The sequence below is a fragment of the Puma concolor genome, chromosome C2 (genome assembly GCF_028749965.1).
Source record: "Puma concolor isolate L17-30 chromosome C2, mPumCon1.1.hap2, whole genome shotgun sequence".
Taxonomy (NCBI): domain Eukaryota; kingdom Metazoa; phylum Chordata; class Mammalia; order Carnivora; family Felidae; genus Puma; species Puma concolor.
In genome coordinates this window covers 76006119-76025407 of record NC_141675.1, presented here as the reverse complement: position 1 = coordinate 76025407, position 19289 = coordinate 76006119, and the positions used below count along the sequence as shown (strand labels likewise).

At 36.2% G+C, this 19289-nt stretch overlaps 1 protein-coding gene across 5 annotated transcripts in view; it reads right to left on the bottom strand.

The window, feature by feature from the left end:
• The window catches only part of YEATS2 (YEATS domain containing 2), a 114149-nt gene that overhangs the window by 69545 nt on the left and 25315 nt on the right, over positions 1 to 19289 (bottom strand). For all 5 annotated transcript variants that reach the window (XM_086674847.1, XM_025913583.2, XM_086674849.1 and 2 more), the window contains 5 exons: positions 18163 to 18260; positions 17525 to 17617; positions 13999 to 14244; positions 11268 to 11383; positions 99 to 260 (listed from right to left, as the gene is read on the bottom strand). In XM_086674847.1, coding sequence (XP_086530973.1) covers positions 99 to 260; positions 11268 to 11383; positions 13999 to 14244; positions 17525 to 17617; positions 18163 to 18260 — 715 coding nt within the window. The remainder of the gene's footprint in view (positions 1 to 98; positions 261 to 11267; positions 11384 to 13998; positions 14245 to 17524; positions 17618 to 18162; positions 18261 to 19289) is intronic.

The following is a 19289-nucleotide window of genomic DNA, read 5'->3' as shown; positions in this document are numbered from 1 at the left end:
TATTAATAATAATTAAAGGGAATTTTCTCAAGTAAAAGACTCTTCTTCCACATCAGTAAATCTGTACTTCCTAAATTAAATAACTTAATTGTGCTTACCTAACTTCCACAAGGTCATTTGGTTTATAGCTGGGATGAAGAAAGAACCAAACTTTCTTGACAAAATGATTAATGCTGGGTTCTCTACGAGACCCTCGGACATATACCATCCACTTGTGGGTTGACTGGTCATTTTCTTCTCTCTTATCAGGAGGTATGTACCTGGAGGAGAAAAAAGAAAGAAGCCTGAACTCTTTTTTCCTTCAAAAACCTAGCAAAACATTTAACTCCTACTTAAAACAAGATTAAAAATCAATTATAAGAAAACAACTGGGAATTCACAAATATATGGAGATTAAAGAACATGCTACTGAACAATCAATGAGTCAAAGAAGAAATCCAAGAGAAATCAAAAAATATCTTAACTGAAAATGGAAATACAACATATCAAAACCTAAGGGATACAGCAGGTTTTAAGAAGGAGATTTATAGCAATAAATGCCTACATTAAGAAAGATCTCAAAAGAATGAACAAAGCCCAAAGTTAATAGAAAGAAGGAAATAATAAAGATGAGAGGGGAAACAGAAGAAATGGAGACAAAAAGAGCTATTTTTTTTTTTAAAGGTAAACAAAATAGACAAACCTTTGGCTAGACTTACCAAGAAAAAAGAGAAAGGACTCAAATAAAATTATAAATAAAGAGGAGATGTTACAACTAATAGCACACAGCTCCTGGATGGCTCAGTCAGTTAAGTGCCTGACTCTTGGTTTTGCTAAGGTCACGATCTCACAGTTCGTGAGTTTGAGTCTCATGTCGGGCTCTGTGCTGGCAGTGTGGAAACAGTCTCTTTCTGGCTCTCCCCTGCTTGTGAGCTCTCTCAAAAAAATAAACTTAAGGGGCGCCTGGGTGGCGCAGTCGGTTAAGCGTCCGACTTCAGCCAGGTCACGATCTCGCGGTCCGGGAGTTCGAGCCCCGCGTCGGGCTCTGGGCTGATGGCTCAGAGCCTAGAGCCTGTTTCCGATTCTGTGTCTCCCTCTCTCTCTGCCCCTCCCCCGTTCATGCTCTGTCTCTCTCTGTCCCAAAAATAAATAAACGTTGAAAAAAAATTTAGAAAAAAAAAAGAGAAGTGCAAAGAAAGGTAGATATGAAAAAAAAAAAAATAAACTTAAACAAACAAACAACTAATACCACACAAATACAAAGGATCATAAAACTATGAACAACTATATGGGCACCTGGCTGGCTCAGTTGGTAGAGCATACAACTCTTGATCTTGGGGTTGTGAGTTTGAGCCCCACATTGCATGTAGAAATTATTTAAAAATAAAATCTTAAGGGGCACGCCTGGGTGGCTCGGTAGGTTGGTCCAACTTTGGCTCAGGTCATGAGATCACGGCTTATCAGTTCAAGCCCCACATTGGGCTCTGTGCTGACAGCTCAGAGCCTGGAGCCTGCTTCGAATTCTGTGTCTCATTCTCTCTCTGCCCCTCCCCCACTTGTACTTTGTGTCTCTCTCTCTCTCTCAAAAATAAACATTAAAATTTTTTTAATAAAATCTTAAAAACAAAATGTTTTTTAAAAAAAAAAATATGAACAATTAAATACCAACAAACTGGACAACCTAAAAGAAATGGATAAATTCCTAGAAACATACATGCTACCAAGACTGAATCATAAAGAAACAGAAAATCTGAATAAAACAATTACTAGTAAGGAGACTGAAATCAGTAATCAGAAACCTCCCAACAAAGAAAATTCCAGGATCAGATAACTTAAAGGGTGACTTCTACCAAATATTTGAAGAATTGACACCAATCCTTCTCAAACTTTTCCAAAAAAATACAAGAAGAGGGGACACTTACAAATTCATTTTACAAAGTTAGCATTACCCTGATACCAAACACAGACAACACTGCAGGAAATTACAGGCCAATATCCCTAATAAACATAGATGAAAACATCCTGAACAAAATATTAGCAAACAGAATTCAACAGTACATTAAAAGATCATACACCATGATCAAGTGGTATTTATTCCAGGGATGCAACATCTGCAGATCAATCAGTGTGATATACTACATTAACAAAATGAAAGATAAAAATCCTATGATCATCTCAACAGATGCAGAGGAAGCACTTGACAAAATTCAACAGCTATTCTTGAAAAAACTCTCAACAAACTGGGTATATATAGAGGGGACATACCTCCAATAAAGGCCATATATGACAAGCCCACAGCTAACATCACAATGGTGAAAAATTAAAAGCTCTTACTCTAACTAAAATCAAGGACAAGACAAAGATACCTACTCTCACAACTTTTATTCAACATAGTACTAGAAGTTCTAGCCAGAGCAAGTAGGCAAGAAAAAGAAATAAAAAGTATTCAGACTGCAAAAGAAGAAGTAAAACTGTCTCTATCTGAATGGGATATTAAATACAGAAAACCCTAAAGACTCCACCTAAAAACTGTTAAAACTAATAAATTCAGTAAGTTTGTAGGATATAAAGTCGACATAGAAAGTCAACTGTGTTTCTATACACTAACAACAAACTATAAGAGAATTAAGAAAATAATCCCATTTATAATTGCATCAAAAACAATAAAATACTTAGCAATAAATTTAACTAAGATGAAAGGCCTGTACACTGAAAACTACAAGACACTGATAAAAAAACTGAAGACAAATAAATAAAAAGATACTCTATGCACATGGACTGGAAGAATATTGTTAAAATGTTCATACTACCCAAAGCAATCTTACAGATTCAATGAAATCTCTATCAAAATCCCAACAGTATTCTTTACAGAAATAGAAAAAAACAATCCTAAAATCTGTATGGAATCATAAAAGACCCCCAAATAGTCTCTTTTCTGATTTAAAAAAAAAAAAAAAAAAGGCATCATACTTCCCGGTTTCAAACTATATTAAAAAGTTATAGTAATAAAATGCTATGGTTTGGCATAAAAACAGACACATAGATAAACAGACTAGAAGAGAGCACAGAAATAAGCCCATGCATATACGGTCAATTAATTTATGACAAAGGCGCTAAGGTATACAATAGGGAAAGGACAGTCTCTTTAATAAATGGTGTTGGGAAAACGGGACAACTACATACAAAAGAATGAAACTAGACCCCTATCCTATACCACATATAAAAATCGACTCAAAACAGATGTATGACTTAAATTTAGGACCTGAAACCATTTAAAAAAAAAAAAAAAGACCTGAAACCATAAAACTCCTAGAAGAAAACTTTTAAGGGTAAGAAGAAAGGTTACAGGGGCAAGCTCCATGACAGGTCTGGGAAATGATTTTTTGGATTTGACACTGAAAGCAAAGGCAACAAAAGCAAATAAACAAGTGGGGCTACAGCAAACTATAAAGTTTCTACACAGGAAAGGACACCACCAGCAAAATGAAAAGGCAAATGAGGAATGAGAAAAAATATTTGCAAATCATTTATCTGACAAAAGGTTAATACTGAAAATATATAAAGAACTCACACACAATTGAATAGAAAAAAGAAGTCATAAAAATCTATTTAAAAATGGGCAGAGGAACTAAATACACGTTTTTCCAAACAAAACATACAAATGGTCAACAGGTACATAAACAGGTGGTCAACATCACTAATCATGAGAAAAATGCACATTAAAATGAGTTATCACCTTATACCTGTTAGAATGGCTATCATCAAAAATATGAGATAGCAAGTGTTAGCAAGAACATGGAGAAAAGGGAATCCTTGTGCATTATTGGTGGGAACATAAATTGGTATAGCTACTATGGAAAACAATATGAAGGTTCCTCAAAAAAATTAAAAAAACTGCCACATTGCTGTGTATATATGCAAAGACAATGAAAATGGGTTATCAAAGTGCTATTTGCATTCCCATGTTCACAGCAGCATTATTTACAATAGCCAAGATATGGAAACATACATGTCCGTTAACATATGATTGAATAAAGATGTGAATGGACAAAGATGTATACACATATACATACAGTTAATCCTTGCACAACATGGCTTTGAACTGTGCACGTCCACTTACATGTCATTTTTTTACAATACCGTAAGAGTATTTTCTCTTATGACTTTTTATTTTTTCTTTTAAAGTAAGCTCTACATCCAACATGAGGATTAAACTCATGACCCTGAGATCAAGAATCTCATGTTCTACTGACTGAGCCAGCCAGGCACCCCTTTACAATTTTCTTAATATTTTCTTTTCTCTATTTTATTTCTCTATTACTCGTCACATGCAAGATATGTGCTAATCAATCGTTTATGTCACCGATAAGGCTTCCAGGCAATGGCAGTCTACTAGTAGTTACTTTTGAGGAGTGAAAAGTTTTATGTGCATTTTCATGTGTGGGAGGTTGATGCCCCTAACCCTCACATTGCTCAAGAATGCTAAAGGGTCAACTGAGTGTGTGTGTGTGTGTGTGTGTGTGTGTGTGTGTGTGTGTGTAAGGGAATATTATTCGGCCGTGAGAAAGAAGGGAATTCTGACATTTGTGAGAACATGGATGGATCTGGAGGGCATTATGCTAAGTGAAATAAGCCAAACAAATACTAACACAGAGAAAGACAAATACTACACAGTATCACTTATACATGAAATCTAAAAAAGTCAAGCTCGTGAAAACAGAACAGAAATATGGTTACCAGAGGCTAGTGGTAGAGGAAATACAGAAAGTTTGGTAAAAGGGTACAAACTTTCAGCTTTGAGATGAATAAGATCTGAAAATCTAATGTATAACATGGTAACTACAGTAGATAACATTATAGAATTTGCTGAGCGAAAAGAACTTAAATGTTCTCACACTCCCCCCAAAAAAAGATAAGTATGTGAGGTGATGGGGCGCCTGGCTGGCTCAGTCATTGGAGCATGTGACTCTTTGAGGTTGTGAGTTCAAGCCCCACATTGGGGGTAGAGATTAAAAATAAAATCTTAAACCTGGGTGGCTCAGTCGGTTAAGCAGCCAACTCTTGATTTCAGTTCATGATCTCACAGTTTTGAGTTTGAGACCCACGTTGGGCTCTGTGTTTGGATCCTCTGTCTCCCTCTCTCTGCTCAGCCCCCACTCACACTTGCTCTCCCTCTCTCAAAAATAAATAAATGCTAAAAAAATGTAAAAAGTAAACATGAGGTGATAATGGATATGTTAATTAACTTGATGGCAGGAATCCCTTCAAAATGTATACTTATATCAAATTATAAGGTACACTTTAAATATAATTTTGTCAATTATAGGTCAATAAGGCTGAGACCATTTTTTTTATTGAAGTATAGCTGACATGTTACATTAGTTTCAGTATACTACACAGTGAGTGATTCAACACCTCTATACATTAGGCTATGCTCACTACATCTGTCATCATACAACACTATTACAATACCACTGACTACATTCCCTACACTGTACCTTTCATCCCCATGACTATTCATTCCATAACTGGAAGCATATACCTCCCACTCCCCTAAAAAATATTTTAACTTAAATTATTTTTAATTCTAGAAAGATTTAATAGCTCTATCCCTTAACCAATCAAAGTGAATCTTTTGCTGTTAATCTTTTAAAAGTATTTATTTATTTATTTATTCTGGTTTCTAAGGAGCATTCCCTTAAAGTTCGTTTTATTTTCTGATTATCATCATCCAATTAAAAAAAAAAATCAATTTTGCCTTTCCAAGTGGAGGTAGAAATGAGGTAGAAATAAACTGGCATATTTTATTCCTGGGCTAGGGTCTCTCTAGCTTTCAGGCTGATTTCATTGAGGTTTCAGAGTGCTAGAACTCTGAACTCTTCATTGCTGCCACAAAGTTTGCAACTGGTCTCTTGCCTTTTAAAAGCCAAAACAGGGGTGCTTATGTGGCTCAGTCGGTTAAGCATCCAACTCTTGGTTTCGGCTCAGGTCATGATCTCCCATTCGTGGGTTTGAGCCCCATGTTGGACTCTGTGCTGAAAGTGCAGAACCTGCTTGGGATTCTCTCTTCTCTCTGCCTCTCTCCTTCTTTCACACTTTTCTTTCTCTCAAAATAAAGTTTTAAGAAATAAATTAAGAAAAGCCAAAATAAACCATCCCCTTAAGTCCTGACCATGGTAAAACTAGTATCTTTAGCCCTCCCTTTATTTCATGAGGCCTTATTACATTGTTAGAAAATATTGTCATGGACTTTTTTTTTTTGAGAGAGAGAGAGAGAGCAAGCACGCGCACACAAGCATGAGCAGGGAAGAGGGACAGAGGGAGAGAAAGAATCCCAAGGATCCCCCATGCTCAGTGTGGAGCTCGATGTAGGGCTAAATCCAACAACCCTGGGACTATGACCTGAGCTGAAATCAAGAGTTGGACGCTCAACCAACTGAGCTACCCAGGCACCCCAGTCACAGCCTTCTATACATTTATCTGTGCCTGTGGTTATCCTTAATAATGCAGCGGGCTAAGTTATATTGATTTCTAATGTTAATCCAAACTTGCATTTCTTGATCATGAAGTATTATCATTTCTGTATTTACTGAATTCAGTTTATGATTTTGTTCAGTATTTACGCACTTCTATTCACAACTGTGAATGTCCTATAATTTTCCTTTTCTCATGAACTGTCTGGCTTTATTTAAAAAGTTAGGCTAAGGTCACGATCTCGCGGTCCGTGAGTTCGAGCCCCGCGTCGGGCTCTGGGCTGATGGCTCAGAGCCTGGAGCCTGTTTCCGATTCTGTGTCTCCCTCTCTCTCTGCCCCTCCCCCGTTCATGCTCTGTCTCTCTCTGTCCCAAAAATAAAATAAACGTTGAAAAAAAAAAAAAAAAAAAAAAAATTAAAAAAAAAAAAAAAAAGTTAGGCTATCCTCATAAGATAGCCTGATTAAGTGTTGTCTCTTTATCCTCAGAAGATTTTGGGGGACTTTCTGGTTACTTTTTTCTTTTTTCTTTTAAGCAATCTCTATACCCAACGTAGGGCTGGAACTCACAACCCAAGTTCAAAAATTGCATGCTCTACCAACTAAGCCAGCCAGGTGCCCTCTCCAGAAGATTTTGTATACAACTGAAATTATGCGATCACTCAGCCTGTAAAGCAATCTAAGCCTAGTAGTTTGGTTTGGTTTTGTGATGGGAATGTTTTAAAAATCAGTAATTAAAGTTACTTAGTAGTTGTAAGACTATTCAAAGTTTTTCCTTTCTTGAGTCATAAACAGTATTTTTCTAGGAACTCTCCATTTCACCTAAATTTTTAAATGTACCGGCATAAAGATGTTGGCATTATTTCTTACCTCACAGTACATCATTTGTAGCTATGTCTTTTTTCCTTAATTTCACCAAGTTTGTGTATACAGGGTTTTGTTTTTATTTTTATTTTTTTCTAATTTCTTTGCATCATTCTAATTGAGATGGTTAGTTCATTAATTTTAAGCTTTTCCTCTACTGCAGACATCTAAGACTATACATTTCCCTTTAAATATTCCTTCGGTGTTATCCTACAAGTTCTTATTTGAGTATTTAGTTGTGAATATTTTAATGTGATTTTTCATTGACTTATGAATTGTTTGGAAGTGGTTTAAATTTCTAGACATAAAATTTTCTAGCTATCCTACTATCATTGATTTTTTTCTTTTTCAACATTTATTTTTGAGAGAAAGAGAGACAGAACACAATGAGGGGGGTAGAAAGAGACAGAGACAAGTATCCAGACTCTGAGCTGTCAGCACAGAGCCTGATGTGGGGCTCAAACCCATGAACCACAAGATCATGACCTGAGCCAAAGGCTCAATTGAGCCACCCAGGCGCCCTACTGTCACTGATTTCTAACTTTACTGTAACAGTGATCAAAAACAGTAGTCTGGGGGCGCCTGGTTGGCTCAGTCAGTGGAGCCTGACTCTTGATCTCAGGGTTGGGCTCAAGCCCCATGCCGGGTGTAGAGATTGGTTAAAAATAAATCTTAAAAAAAAAACAAAACAAAAACAGTCTGTATGATACAAGTCCTTCAATATTTGTTAGAGCTTGCTTTATGGCTTATTATGTGGTCATTTTCATAAATGTTCCTTATGCTTAAAGATGTTTCAACTATTACATGTAATAGTCTATGTGTGTATATCAGATCAAACTTTGTTAACTGACGTTCAAATCTTTTATATTCATATAGATATTTTGCTTGATCTACCAATTACTGAGAGAGGTGCATAAAATCTCTCAGTATACTAGTGCATTTAGAAACTTCTCCTGTGATTCAGTTTTGGTTTAGATACTTTAAGACTATCGTCTAGTACACTGTTATCTAATATCTCCCTGTTGAATAGAACTTTTTAACATTATAGAATAACTCTTTACCTTTATGAATACTTTTAGTCTTAAATTCTATTCTCCCTGATATTAATATGCTACACTGGTTTTCTTTTGGTTAGTATCTGCCAGCTAAATCTCACTTATTTGCTTACTTTCAATTTTTCTGTATTTAGATGTGTAACTGATAAACAACAGACAACTGAATTTTAGATGATTTTATCTCAATACAGTATCTTTTAACTAGATAACAATCCCTAGGCATTTTTTATAATTGATATATTTAGATTTGTTGTTACTAGAGTATTTTACACTATTTGCCTTGTTTTTTTCTCTTCATCAAATCCCTCCTCCTGTCCCTGCTTGCCTTCTTATGGAATCAGGGTTTTTTTTCCCTTTTTTCATTCAATTTCCCCACCTTCCTCTTACTACTTTTAAAGTTTAAATCTCTAGGGGAGCCTGGGTGGCTCAGTCAGTTAAGCATCCAACCTTTAAGTTTTTTTTTTTTTTTTTTTTTTTAATTTTTCGGAGAGACAGAGACAGAGTGTGAGTGAGGGAGGGGCAGAGAGAAAGGGAGACAGAATCCAGAACAGGCTCCAGGCTCTGAGCAAGCTGTCAGCACAGACCCCAATGCAGGGCTCGAACTCACAAACCACGAGATCATGACTTGAGCCAAAGTCAGTCACTCAATCAACTGAGTCACCCAGGTGCCCTTAAGCATCCAACATTTGATGTCAGCTGAGGCCTTGATCTCAGGGTCGTGAGTTCAAGCTACATGTTGGGCTCACATGCTGGGCATGAAGTCTACTTTAAAAAAAAAAAAATAATAATATATATATGTGTGTGTGTATACACACACACATATATATATACACACATATATATATGTGTATATATATATACGTGTGTATACACACACACACACACACACACATATATATATATATATAAATGGCTCAGTCTGTTAAGCATCAGACTTCAGCTCAGGTCATGATCTTGCAGTTCATGAGTTCAAGTCCCACACTGGGCTCTCTGCTGCTGATACAGAGCCTGCTTTGAATCCTCTGTCTCCCTCTCTCTCTGCCCCTCCCCTGTTCTCTCTCTCACAAAAATAAACCTTAAAAAATAAATAAAATAAAAACATATGTCTATTCTTTTAGTTATTATCTCAGATTAACAAGCATTCTTAACAAGTCTAAAATAAATCAATAATTTTTCCCTCTTCCACAACAAACAAGGACTTTACAACTCTCATGTCAACCATTCCCTCTCTACCATAATTAACCATAGTTAACCAGTATTTTAGTTCTAGCTGGTCTTCAAAAGACCCAAAAACGTACAAATTAAATGTACTTGTTTGAAATGTCAATGACTGTTTCTCCCAGTCTTCTTGTGGAATGGTGGGTCTATCTACATTTCCAGTTTTGGACTTTTCTGAGCTGACTGGTCTTGTACTATTGTTAAGCCCCAACTCTTAACACTTCACATGGTGTATCAGTTCCCTTACCTAAATGCATACCCACTCTAATATCATCTATGAAACAGAAATCTAATTGCCTTAATCATATTTTATGCTTCCATTTATTTATTTAATTTATTTATTGAGAGTGAGTTCGGGAGAGGGGCAGGAGGTAGGGGGAGGGAAGATAGAAAAAGAGAACCCTAAGCAGGCTCCACGCTCAGTGCGCAGCCCAATGCGGGGCTCGACCCACCACCCTGGGATGATGACCTGAGTCAAAATCAAGAGTTGGACATTCAACCAAGGTGCCCCTTTATGCTTCCATTTAAATACTATCACACAGACCATTAGAAATCTTTGTTTTTATTATCCTGAGACTCTTTAATGTACTTGTTTGTTATTTGTGATCCATTAACCGGGGCTTGGAAGATTTCTCCCCCAATCTGATTCCCCCCCCCCAAAATAATTGCTGTCTGCCTGAATCCTTTATTTTCAATAACTGAATCTAATTACAATTTTCATAAATATATCAACTTATTCAACAATCAAATATTTACTGAAAATCAACTGCTATAAGGTACAAAACAAACAAGACACACTTTCTACCCTAAAGAGATTCCAGTCTGATTTGGGAAAATTATATAAAAACAGAAAATGATTATATGATAAAGATGACAAGAGAGCATAGGGAAAATATACTTCATGAGGGATGAGAAGGGCAAATAAATACTTTGTGAAGAAATAACATTCTTACACTATTTGAAGATTTATGTCTATCCATTCCTAGATATTTGGCAAAATGATGGTGTTCCCACAAGACACCTTGAAATACTTATATAATCATATATATAGTATATATAACATATAATCATATATATAACCATAATCATAGTTAAAGAGCTAGCCCCTCAGCTTGGAGAAATTCTGTCTTCAAGACATGCTCTGCAATTTTTTGTTAAAAATTTGAAAGACTTCAATTTGGGCAACAAATATTTTTAGCAATTAGCTAAGGCCCCTGAAAATAGAACTAGTTCATAGATCATAAAAAGTCAAAACTTCTTCCAATTTATCCACACTAACAAACTTGATAAAATACACCATTTGTATATGGGGTGCCTGGTTGGTTCAGGTGGTGAAGCACAAGACTCTTAATCTTGGGGTTGTGAGTTTGAGCCCCACGTTGGGTGTAGAGATTACTTAAAAATAAAATCTTAAAAAAAAATAACACTCCATTTGTATAAAAGCTCATGTCTTAGAAATTTTTACCAAGCACAATTTTACTCTATGTCAAAGATTAACAGACACCCTGAAGCAAGAGTTTAAAGTCTTTAGACTCAGTTTACTTTTAAAACAACAAAGAGTTTGGGGGGAAAAAAAATCCTTAAGGTCTCTTCCTACGGTAATACTATAATAATAAAAGTATGCAAGAGTATTAACATAAATGGACAGCTGAAAATGGGAGAATTCAATTGGATACTTACTTGGACACATTGCCCACTACTATTGTTTTCTTTACAAAAAGACGTGAAGTCTCATCTCCTGTAAGATCAGCATTCCGCTGCTCTGTTTTATGAGAGCCAGTAATACTAGCAATGTCCTGAAAGAAATCACAATCAATGTTTACTTTCAATGTGGACAATTTCCAACAGGCAGAAACCACAAAATCACAGAAGGTATGAATAGAGTAACTCAGATTTTTTTTTTAATTACCACATTCTCTGGCTTTGTGGTACCTCTCAGAGCATTAAAGAGTAGTTTTACTTGATCTTTTGCATAGTTTATGCTTGTTCACTATAACTCCATATGTATGTGTGTTTTTAACAGTCATACACCTCTGCTTCGTATATGCAAATAGGATATGGAAGGATACACAAGAAACTATTACAATGGTTACTCCTGGGAAATGGGAACGGGGAAAGGTCAATGGAATTTACTTTCTTTTCAACCTTTTGTATAATCAAAATTTTTTCAATGAGAAATAACATAGACATGATTAATTTAAACTTTGTAGGGGCGCCTGGGTGGCGCAGTCGGTTAAGCGTCCGACTTCAGCCAGGTCACGATCTCACGGTCTGGGAGTTCGAGCCCCGCGTCAGGCTCTGGGCTGATGGCTCAGAGCCTGGAGCCTGTTTCCGATTCTGTGTCTCCCTCTCTCTCTGCCCCTCCCCCGTTCATGCTCTGTCTCTCTCTGTCCCAAAAATAAATAAACGTTGAAAAAAAAAAATAAATAAACTTTGTAGAGATAGACTGCCAGGGTTTAAATCCTGACTCTTCCATTTACCAGATGTGAAATTTTGTGTAATTACTTCTCTATCAAAATTTCCTCATTAATAAAATAAAGATAACAGGGATGCCTGGCTGGCTCAGTCAGTAGAGAATGAGATTCTTAATCTTGGGGTTGTAAGTTTGATCTCCACATTGGGTATAGAGATTACTTAAAAATAAAAATCAGGGGCGTCTGCGTGGCTCAGTCAGCTAAGCGCCCGACTTCGGCTCAGGTTGTGATCTCAAGGTTCGAGCCCCACATCGGGCTCACTGCTGTCACAGAGCCTGGAGCCTGCTTCAGATTCTGTGTCTCCCTCTCACTCTACCCCTCTCCTATCTCTGTCTCTCAAAAACAAATAAACATTAAAAAAAGAAAATCTAAAAAAAATAATAAAAAATAAAGATAGCAGTACCTGTGCCACATGATTGTTTTGTACAGTTCTCAGAGAAGTGCCTGGTACATATGTAGTAAACACTAAATATTTGTTACATAAACATGAGCATGTATATTAATACAAGATGGTAAGTTTCTAAATCCTATGACCAGTATTACCTAAATTATTTTTAATCGAAACAAAAAACGGCATCTGACTTCGGCTGAGGTCTTGAGCTCATAGTTTGTGAGTTCGAGCCCCACATGGGGCTCACTACTGTCAGCACAGAGCCTGCTTCAGATCCTCTGTCTCCCTCTTTCTCTGCCCCTCCCCCACTCTCCCTCTCTCACAAAAATAAATAAAACATTAAAAAATACACACACACACATATATATAAAAACAAACAAAAACAAACAAAAAGGGGTGCTTAGCTGGTTCAGTCAGTAGAGTATATGACTTTTGATCTTGGGGTTGTAAGTTCAAGCCCCATATTGGGTGTAGAGATTAAAAAAAATCTTAGAAAAACCACACACACGTACAAAAAAAAAAAAAAATGCAGTATTTGCTCAGAAATAATAGTGGTTAGAAACAAGTAAATCCAAACATTAAGAGTTTTCATTTTTGGGTGGTGGCATCATGAATGACTTTTCTATTGTTTTTTACTTTCCTGTAAATTTTTCAACAATGAACACATACAGATTCACAATCAGAAAATTTTAATTTGATTTTTATCAAAAATAAAGCAAATCTGGGGCACCCGGGTGGCTCAGTCAGTTAAGTGTCCAACTTCAGCTCAGGTCATGATCGCACAGTTTGTGGGTTCCAGCCCTGCATTGATCGGGCTCTGTGCTGACAGCTCAGAGCCTGGAGCCTGCTTCGGATTCTGTGTGTCCCTATCTCTCTCTGCCCCTCCCCCATTCGTGCTCTGGCGCTCAAAAATAAATAAACGTTAAAAAAAAATTGAAAAAATAAATAAATAAAATCCTTGATGTCTGAGTATGTGAAAAGCAACCTGGAGATTTCCTCTACCACAGAACCCCTGGCTAGGAAAATCATCCAGTAAGGGCTCTATAGCCAAATATTATATATACCGAGAAATTCAGAGCAGTTTGATACAGGAACTCAAATAAGAAACTGGCAGGATCAAAGAAGAATAAATGGTTTTCAATTCTATTTATTATTTGTCAAGTTTCCCCCAGTTTTTAAAGCATTAAAGTTCCACAAAGGAAAATGCTGAAAAGAAAATAAAACATATGACAGAATGGAAAGACTTTGGACAAGGTCACAGAATTGCCAACTCCTCAAGGTTTCTCTCATATCTATGTGGATGGCATCTAGGAGTTGTGCGGTACACAGTTCTGATTCAGTTTCTCAGCTTAATTAAGTTTAATTCTCAATTCTGATACTTGTGGGCAAACAGAACTTTAACCTCTTCAAGACAGCTTCCCCATCTCCAAAAGAGATATAATTGACTTATTTCCTAGGGTTCTTATGAAGAGAAAATGAAATAATACATACTTAGAAAATACTAGTTCCCTTCTCCTCTGACTCCCTCCCACCCATCCAACTATACCCTTCCAGTATTTCGACTTGGTCTCTGTTCCATGTTGTTTGAGAGTCTTTCCTCTATATCCATATTGCTGTTATTGTCTTTGTCAGATAAGAAGTCATTGTGTTGAGATAAAGAATCACTTTCTGAATGATTGGCTGATGGTGTTTCTGATCTCTGATTGGCAGGAGAGGATGACCTAGATGGTGATTCCAAAAATTTCTTGATAGCAGGATGATTAAAAACCATTGTATCACATGTTTTTGATCCCTGCAAAAATGAAAGCAAGCAAATTAAACTTTTAATCTTTCTAAAACCTTATCTATTTAGGAATCATGCTTAAAATTCTTCAAAGTCTCCCCACACCCATAAAACGAAGTCCAAGCTCCTTAACGTGGTCTGGGTCAACAAAACAAAAACTAGAAAGTGATAAATAATTGTGTGAAGGTCCTAACACTGAAAGTTAAAAATGCAAGTTCTCTGAAAATGAGAAATCAAGGTGAATAGGTAGTAACATATAGAAAGTAAGATCTGACTTTTAAAAAATTAGTCTCACAATGCTTTAACACAAACTCATCAACTGTCTAAATAAAACATTCCTGTAAGAGACATAAAGATTTTTTTAAATGTGTATGTAAAATGGCTCCCACACAGGAGTAAAATGTAGCATAGAATGCTGTAAATGATTAATACTTACATATATTTGCTATCAGACCAATACTGAAGCCTGGAATATTTTTGTGTATCTTGTTACTTGGATACAAAATACAGTGTACTCTGTTATAATGTGATTCACTCTACAGTTCCTAGGCAGCACAGCTTTTAAAAACCGTGCTATTAAAATCATTTAGTGAGAGAAAAGGAGTCAGAGACTAGGATTTCAAAGCAACAAAACTGCTGAATCTCAATAATAAAGGGTATTTTTTAGAGCTGTGATGTATTTTGTTACAGCAAACTAAAAATAATTAAATGGCAGATCGTAATAGACAAAAATACACCTAAATATCCTTGAATAAATCCTAATCAGAACAGCAAAAAAAAAAAATCAGTGTACTTCTAGACCACCAAATAACAGTTCAGAACTGCTAATGGTTTAAAAAAAAAAAAAAAAAAAAGGCAACAAAACATTAAATGGACAACCACCTCTTCAGACAGAATAAGCCCCGTACCATGCAGCTGCTATCTTATAAGAAATGACTTTAAAATCTGCATTGAAGAGCATCTCCCAAAAATTCATATGCACCCTGAACTTTGAAGGTGACTCTATTTGGAAATAGACTCTTTGCAGATATGATCAAGTTAAGATGAAATCATACTGCTTTAGGGCCTACCTAGTTAAGAGGGAAATGTGGACAGAGAGAAACTAAGAAGACACACAAGAGGGAAAATATCCATGTGAAGATATACAGAAACTACAGTGATGTAGCCACTAGTCAAGGAATGCCAAGGTTTGCCAGCAACTGTCAGAAGGTAGGCGAAGGCAAAGAAGGATTCTTCCCTACAGCCTTCAGAGACAACATGGTCCAGCCAACACCCTGACTTAGGACTGCTAGTCTCCACAATCAACAGATAGTAAATTCCTCTTGTTTTAAGCCACCAAGCTTGTGGTAATTTGTTATGATAGCTCTAAAAAAAATAGCTCAGGGCCCCTGGGTAGCTCAGTCAGTTAAGGGTCTGACTTCAACTCAGGTCGTAAATCTTATGGTTCGTGGGTTCGAGCCCCACGTCAGGCTCTGTACAGACAGCTTGGAGCCTGGAGTCTGCTGTGGATTCTATGTCTCCCTCTCTCTCTGTCTTATCCCAGCTCGAGCATGTGCTCGCTCAAAAATAAACATTTAGAAAAAAAATTAAAAAATAGTTTAGGCTCTAATATGCATTATGGAAATTCCTAAAGTAGAAGAAACAACTACCTAAGATTAAACTCAAATAATGCTCCGGATTTCTCCAAGACAATGTCAGGAGTACCACCAATGCCAGGTACCCTAAGCTCCACAGGATGACATGAAAGCCAAAACACAGCACCTCTTATCTGTAAAAACCATGGAGAACAATGCAAAGAAAGCAGTATGCCGTCACACCTTCCCCAGCCGTGCCACCATTCTCACTGAGCCAGTACTGTCCAAGAGAATGATCTGAGAAAACTTATGAAAAAGAAATTTTAAAATGAAAAATGAAAAGTTATGCTGAAATTATCAAACTGTCAAACAAGAACTTCTGTTTCAGTTGAACCCTATCCCCATTCCTTTATAACTGGACCAATCTAGTGGTAATCACATTAACTAAGTGGTTAAACTTAATATCTTTAACAATAGGACAACCTGATTACTATGTCACCTGATGTGATATAATCATGAGGTATACAGAATCACTTAGGAAGTATTATTGCCAAAAACCTCTAACTTTAATAAAATCTTTAGACCCAACTACCAGTTTGCAAAAAAATAGAGGGAATGAAGGAATAACCCAAGGGGAAAAAATAATAAACCCAAAATGTGGGATATCCTATAAACATAAATGAACTATTCTCTTCAAATAAGTCAATATCATGGGGAAAAGGTAAAAGAAGTATTTTAGATGAAATGAGTCTAGAGAAACAAAATGTCCAAATGTAGCCCATGAACCTTAGATCCCATGTCAAAAACAAGCTTTAAAAGATATTTTGGGGACAGGGCTCTGGGTGGCTCAGTCAGTTAAGTGTTCAACTTTGGCTCAGGTCATGATCTGACAGTTCATGAGTTCGAAACCCGCATCGGGCTCTGTGCTGACAGCTCAGAGCCTGGAGCCTGCTTCAGATTCTGTCTCCCTCTCTCTCTGCCCCTCCCCCATTCATGTGTGTGCGTGCACGCTTCTCTCTCTCAAAAATAAACAAGCATTAAAAAAAATTTTTTTTAATCTTTAAAAGATATTTTGGGGACAACTGGGAAAATATGAATATGGACTGGTTATCAAATAATATCAGGAAGTCACAAAAGAATGTCCTTTAGGAAATAAATGATTTAAGTACTTAGGGGTGAAGTGTCATGATGCCTGGAACTTATTTTCAAATGTTCTAGAGAAAAATAAATAAAGCAAAATGTTAAAATATGGAATCTAAGCATGCATAAACAGGTGTTTATTTCACCTCTTCAGTGTACTTGAAATTTTTCATAAAGACTGGGGAAAAAAAATCAGGGTTTCCTGAATAAGGTATATATACTGAAACTACAAATTGCTGTTCATTAGGAAAATCAATCTACCTATAATTTGCTCCAAAGCCGACCATAACCAAATGAAGAACAAGGCAAGAACAGGGTCTCATTCAACTTTGTATCTGCAAATCCTAGCAACAGTGCTGAATATTAGTTGGAAAAGGATTAAATAAAAAGGAAAAAATGTTACTTGGGATTATTGACAGTTTATGTATTTTCCCAGGAAGGGAGGTGAGGCTTCTTGAATTCTGAAGGCCAATACAAGATACGTTGCAAAGGCAGGAATTTCACATTAACACTGATTTCCCCTTCATACAACAAATATGGATGGCCAGAAATGATTGTATATGAGGAAAACTTACCTCAGAAACTTTTAGAAGGCCTGCAGAAGCATAGTAGTTGGCAACAATGCAGGCACGAAGTTTATCCATCATCCTTCTTGCCTCAATCAATCGCTACAAACAAATGTTAACTCATTTAAAAAAATGGAAATGACAGAAGAGATACACCATAAAAATTTTCATAAAATAAGAAATACAAATGACCAAAAGCTCAATTTCTCTAATAAGCAAAGGAAAGCAAAAACATGACTATTTCTACCTATCAAACTGGCAAAGGATTGAAAAGAATGACAAAAGCCAATGTTTGCAAGAGAATATAGACATGTTAATATGAACACCTGTGTGTATATATGCATATTCACTGAGAAACGTCCATAAAGAAACTGGGCACAAGAGCAAAGAGGAATTATGTTTTGGGATGGAATTTCAGGTAATTTTTTTTCATTATGTTTTCCTGCAGTTTCATTTATAGAAAAAAAAAAATGCCTTTTTCCAGAATGAGAAAACTCTTTAAAAGAACGGCAAAGGGAAAAAAAACATAATTTTATCTCAACAGATCTTTTTTAATTCATCATGTATAGATTTTTTTTGCAATAGCTTTGTTGTTTTTTTAAATTTCTCACCATTTTTTAAATATATCACCATTATCACCATTATACCTGGTCGATGACTTCAATTTCGTGTTCCTTATTCTTCATTTCAAGTGCAAATTGTTCCTTAATAATAGTCTCAATCTTCTGCACAGCAGCATCTCGAGCTGCAAAAAGAACATAAAATAATCCAAGGTCTAATTAATCAGTGACTGTCTTGATTTAAGTCAGCATGCAATAGAACAACCCCAGAAACAATGACTCCTAAGTGGAGAAACCTAGTGGCTATCACCTTAATCAATGATGAAAAGTTAACATCACTAATACAAGGGCAAACTGACCTCATGTGTTTTCTAACATAATGCAATGTCATCACTCTATGCCGTTCTGGTGAAAAATGCTAAATCTAATCACAGGGAACATCAAACAAACCTAACTGAAGGATATTCCACATAGTAACTGGCTTATATGATTCAAATATTAGAGTCAAGAAAGACAGAAAGGTTGAGGAGATTAGAGATATGACAACAAAATGCACTGTGTGATCCTGGACTGGATCCTGGAGAGGGGAAAACAGTTATAAAATACAATACTATACAATACAATACTATAAAATACAATACAGGGACAACTAGTCCCTGTTATTCAAGTGTTGAATATGGACTATAGGTTACACAATGTAATGGATGAATGTTAAAATTTCCTGCTTCTGATAATAGTACTATGATCACATAAGAGAATCTCCTTAGGAAATAACACTGTGTTTACAGGTGTCCAACTTATTCTCCAATGATTTAAAAAGAATGATGTGCATATATACCTGAATGCATGCATTTGCGCGACTGTGTGTGTGTTTGTGTGTGTGTGTGTGTGTGTGTGTGTGTGTGTGTGTGTGTGTGTGTGTGTGTTTGGGGTGGGGGAAAGACTGATAAATCAAATAAGGCAAAAATATAAACAACTCGCAAATTAATCTGGATAAAAGACATGCAAGTATTCCTTCAATTATTCTGTTTGGAATTGTATCAAAATAAAATTACTGGGGAAAAAAAAATGAAATCTATTAAAATTCCAGGAGAAACATTTGTTGACCTGTGAAAAACCACAGTCCAAGGACAAAGAAAATACAGTTAGCTAGAGGGGAGGCAGTCTGTGATATAAGAGCAGTTCATAAAAAGGCATGTAGCTTCCTTCTGTAG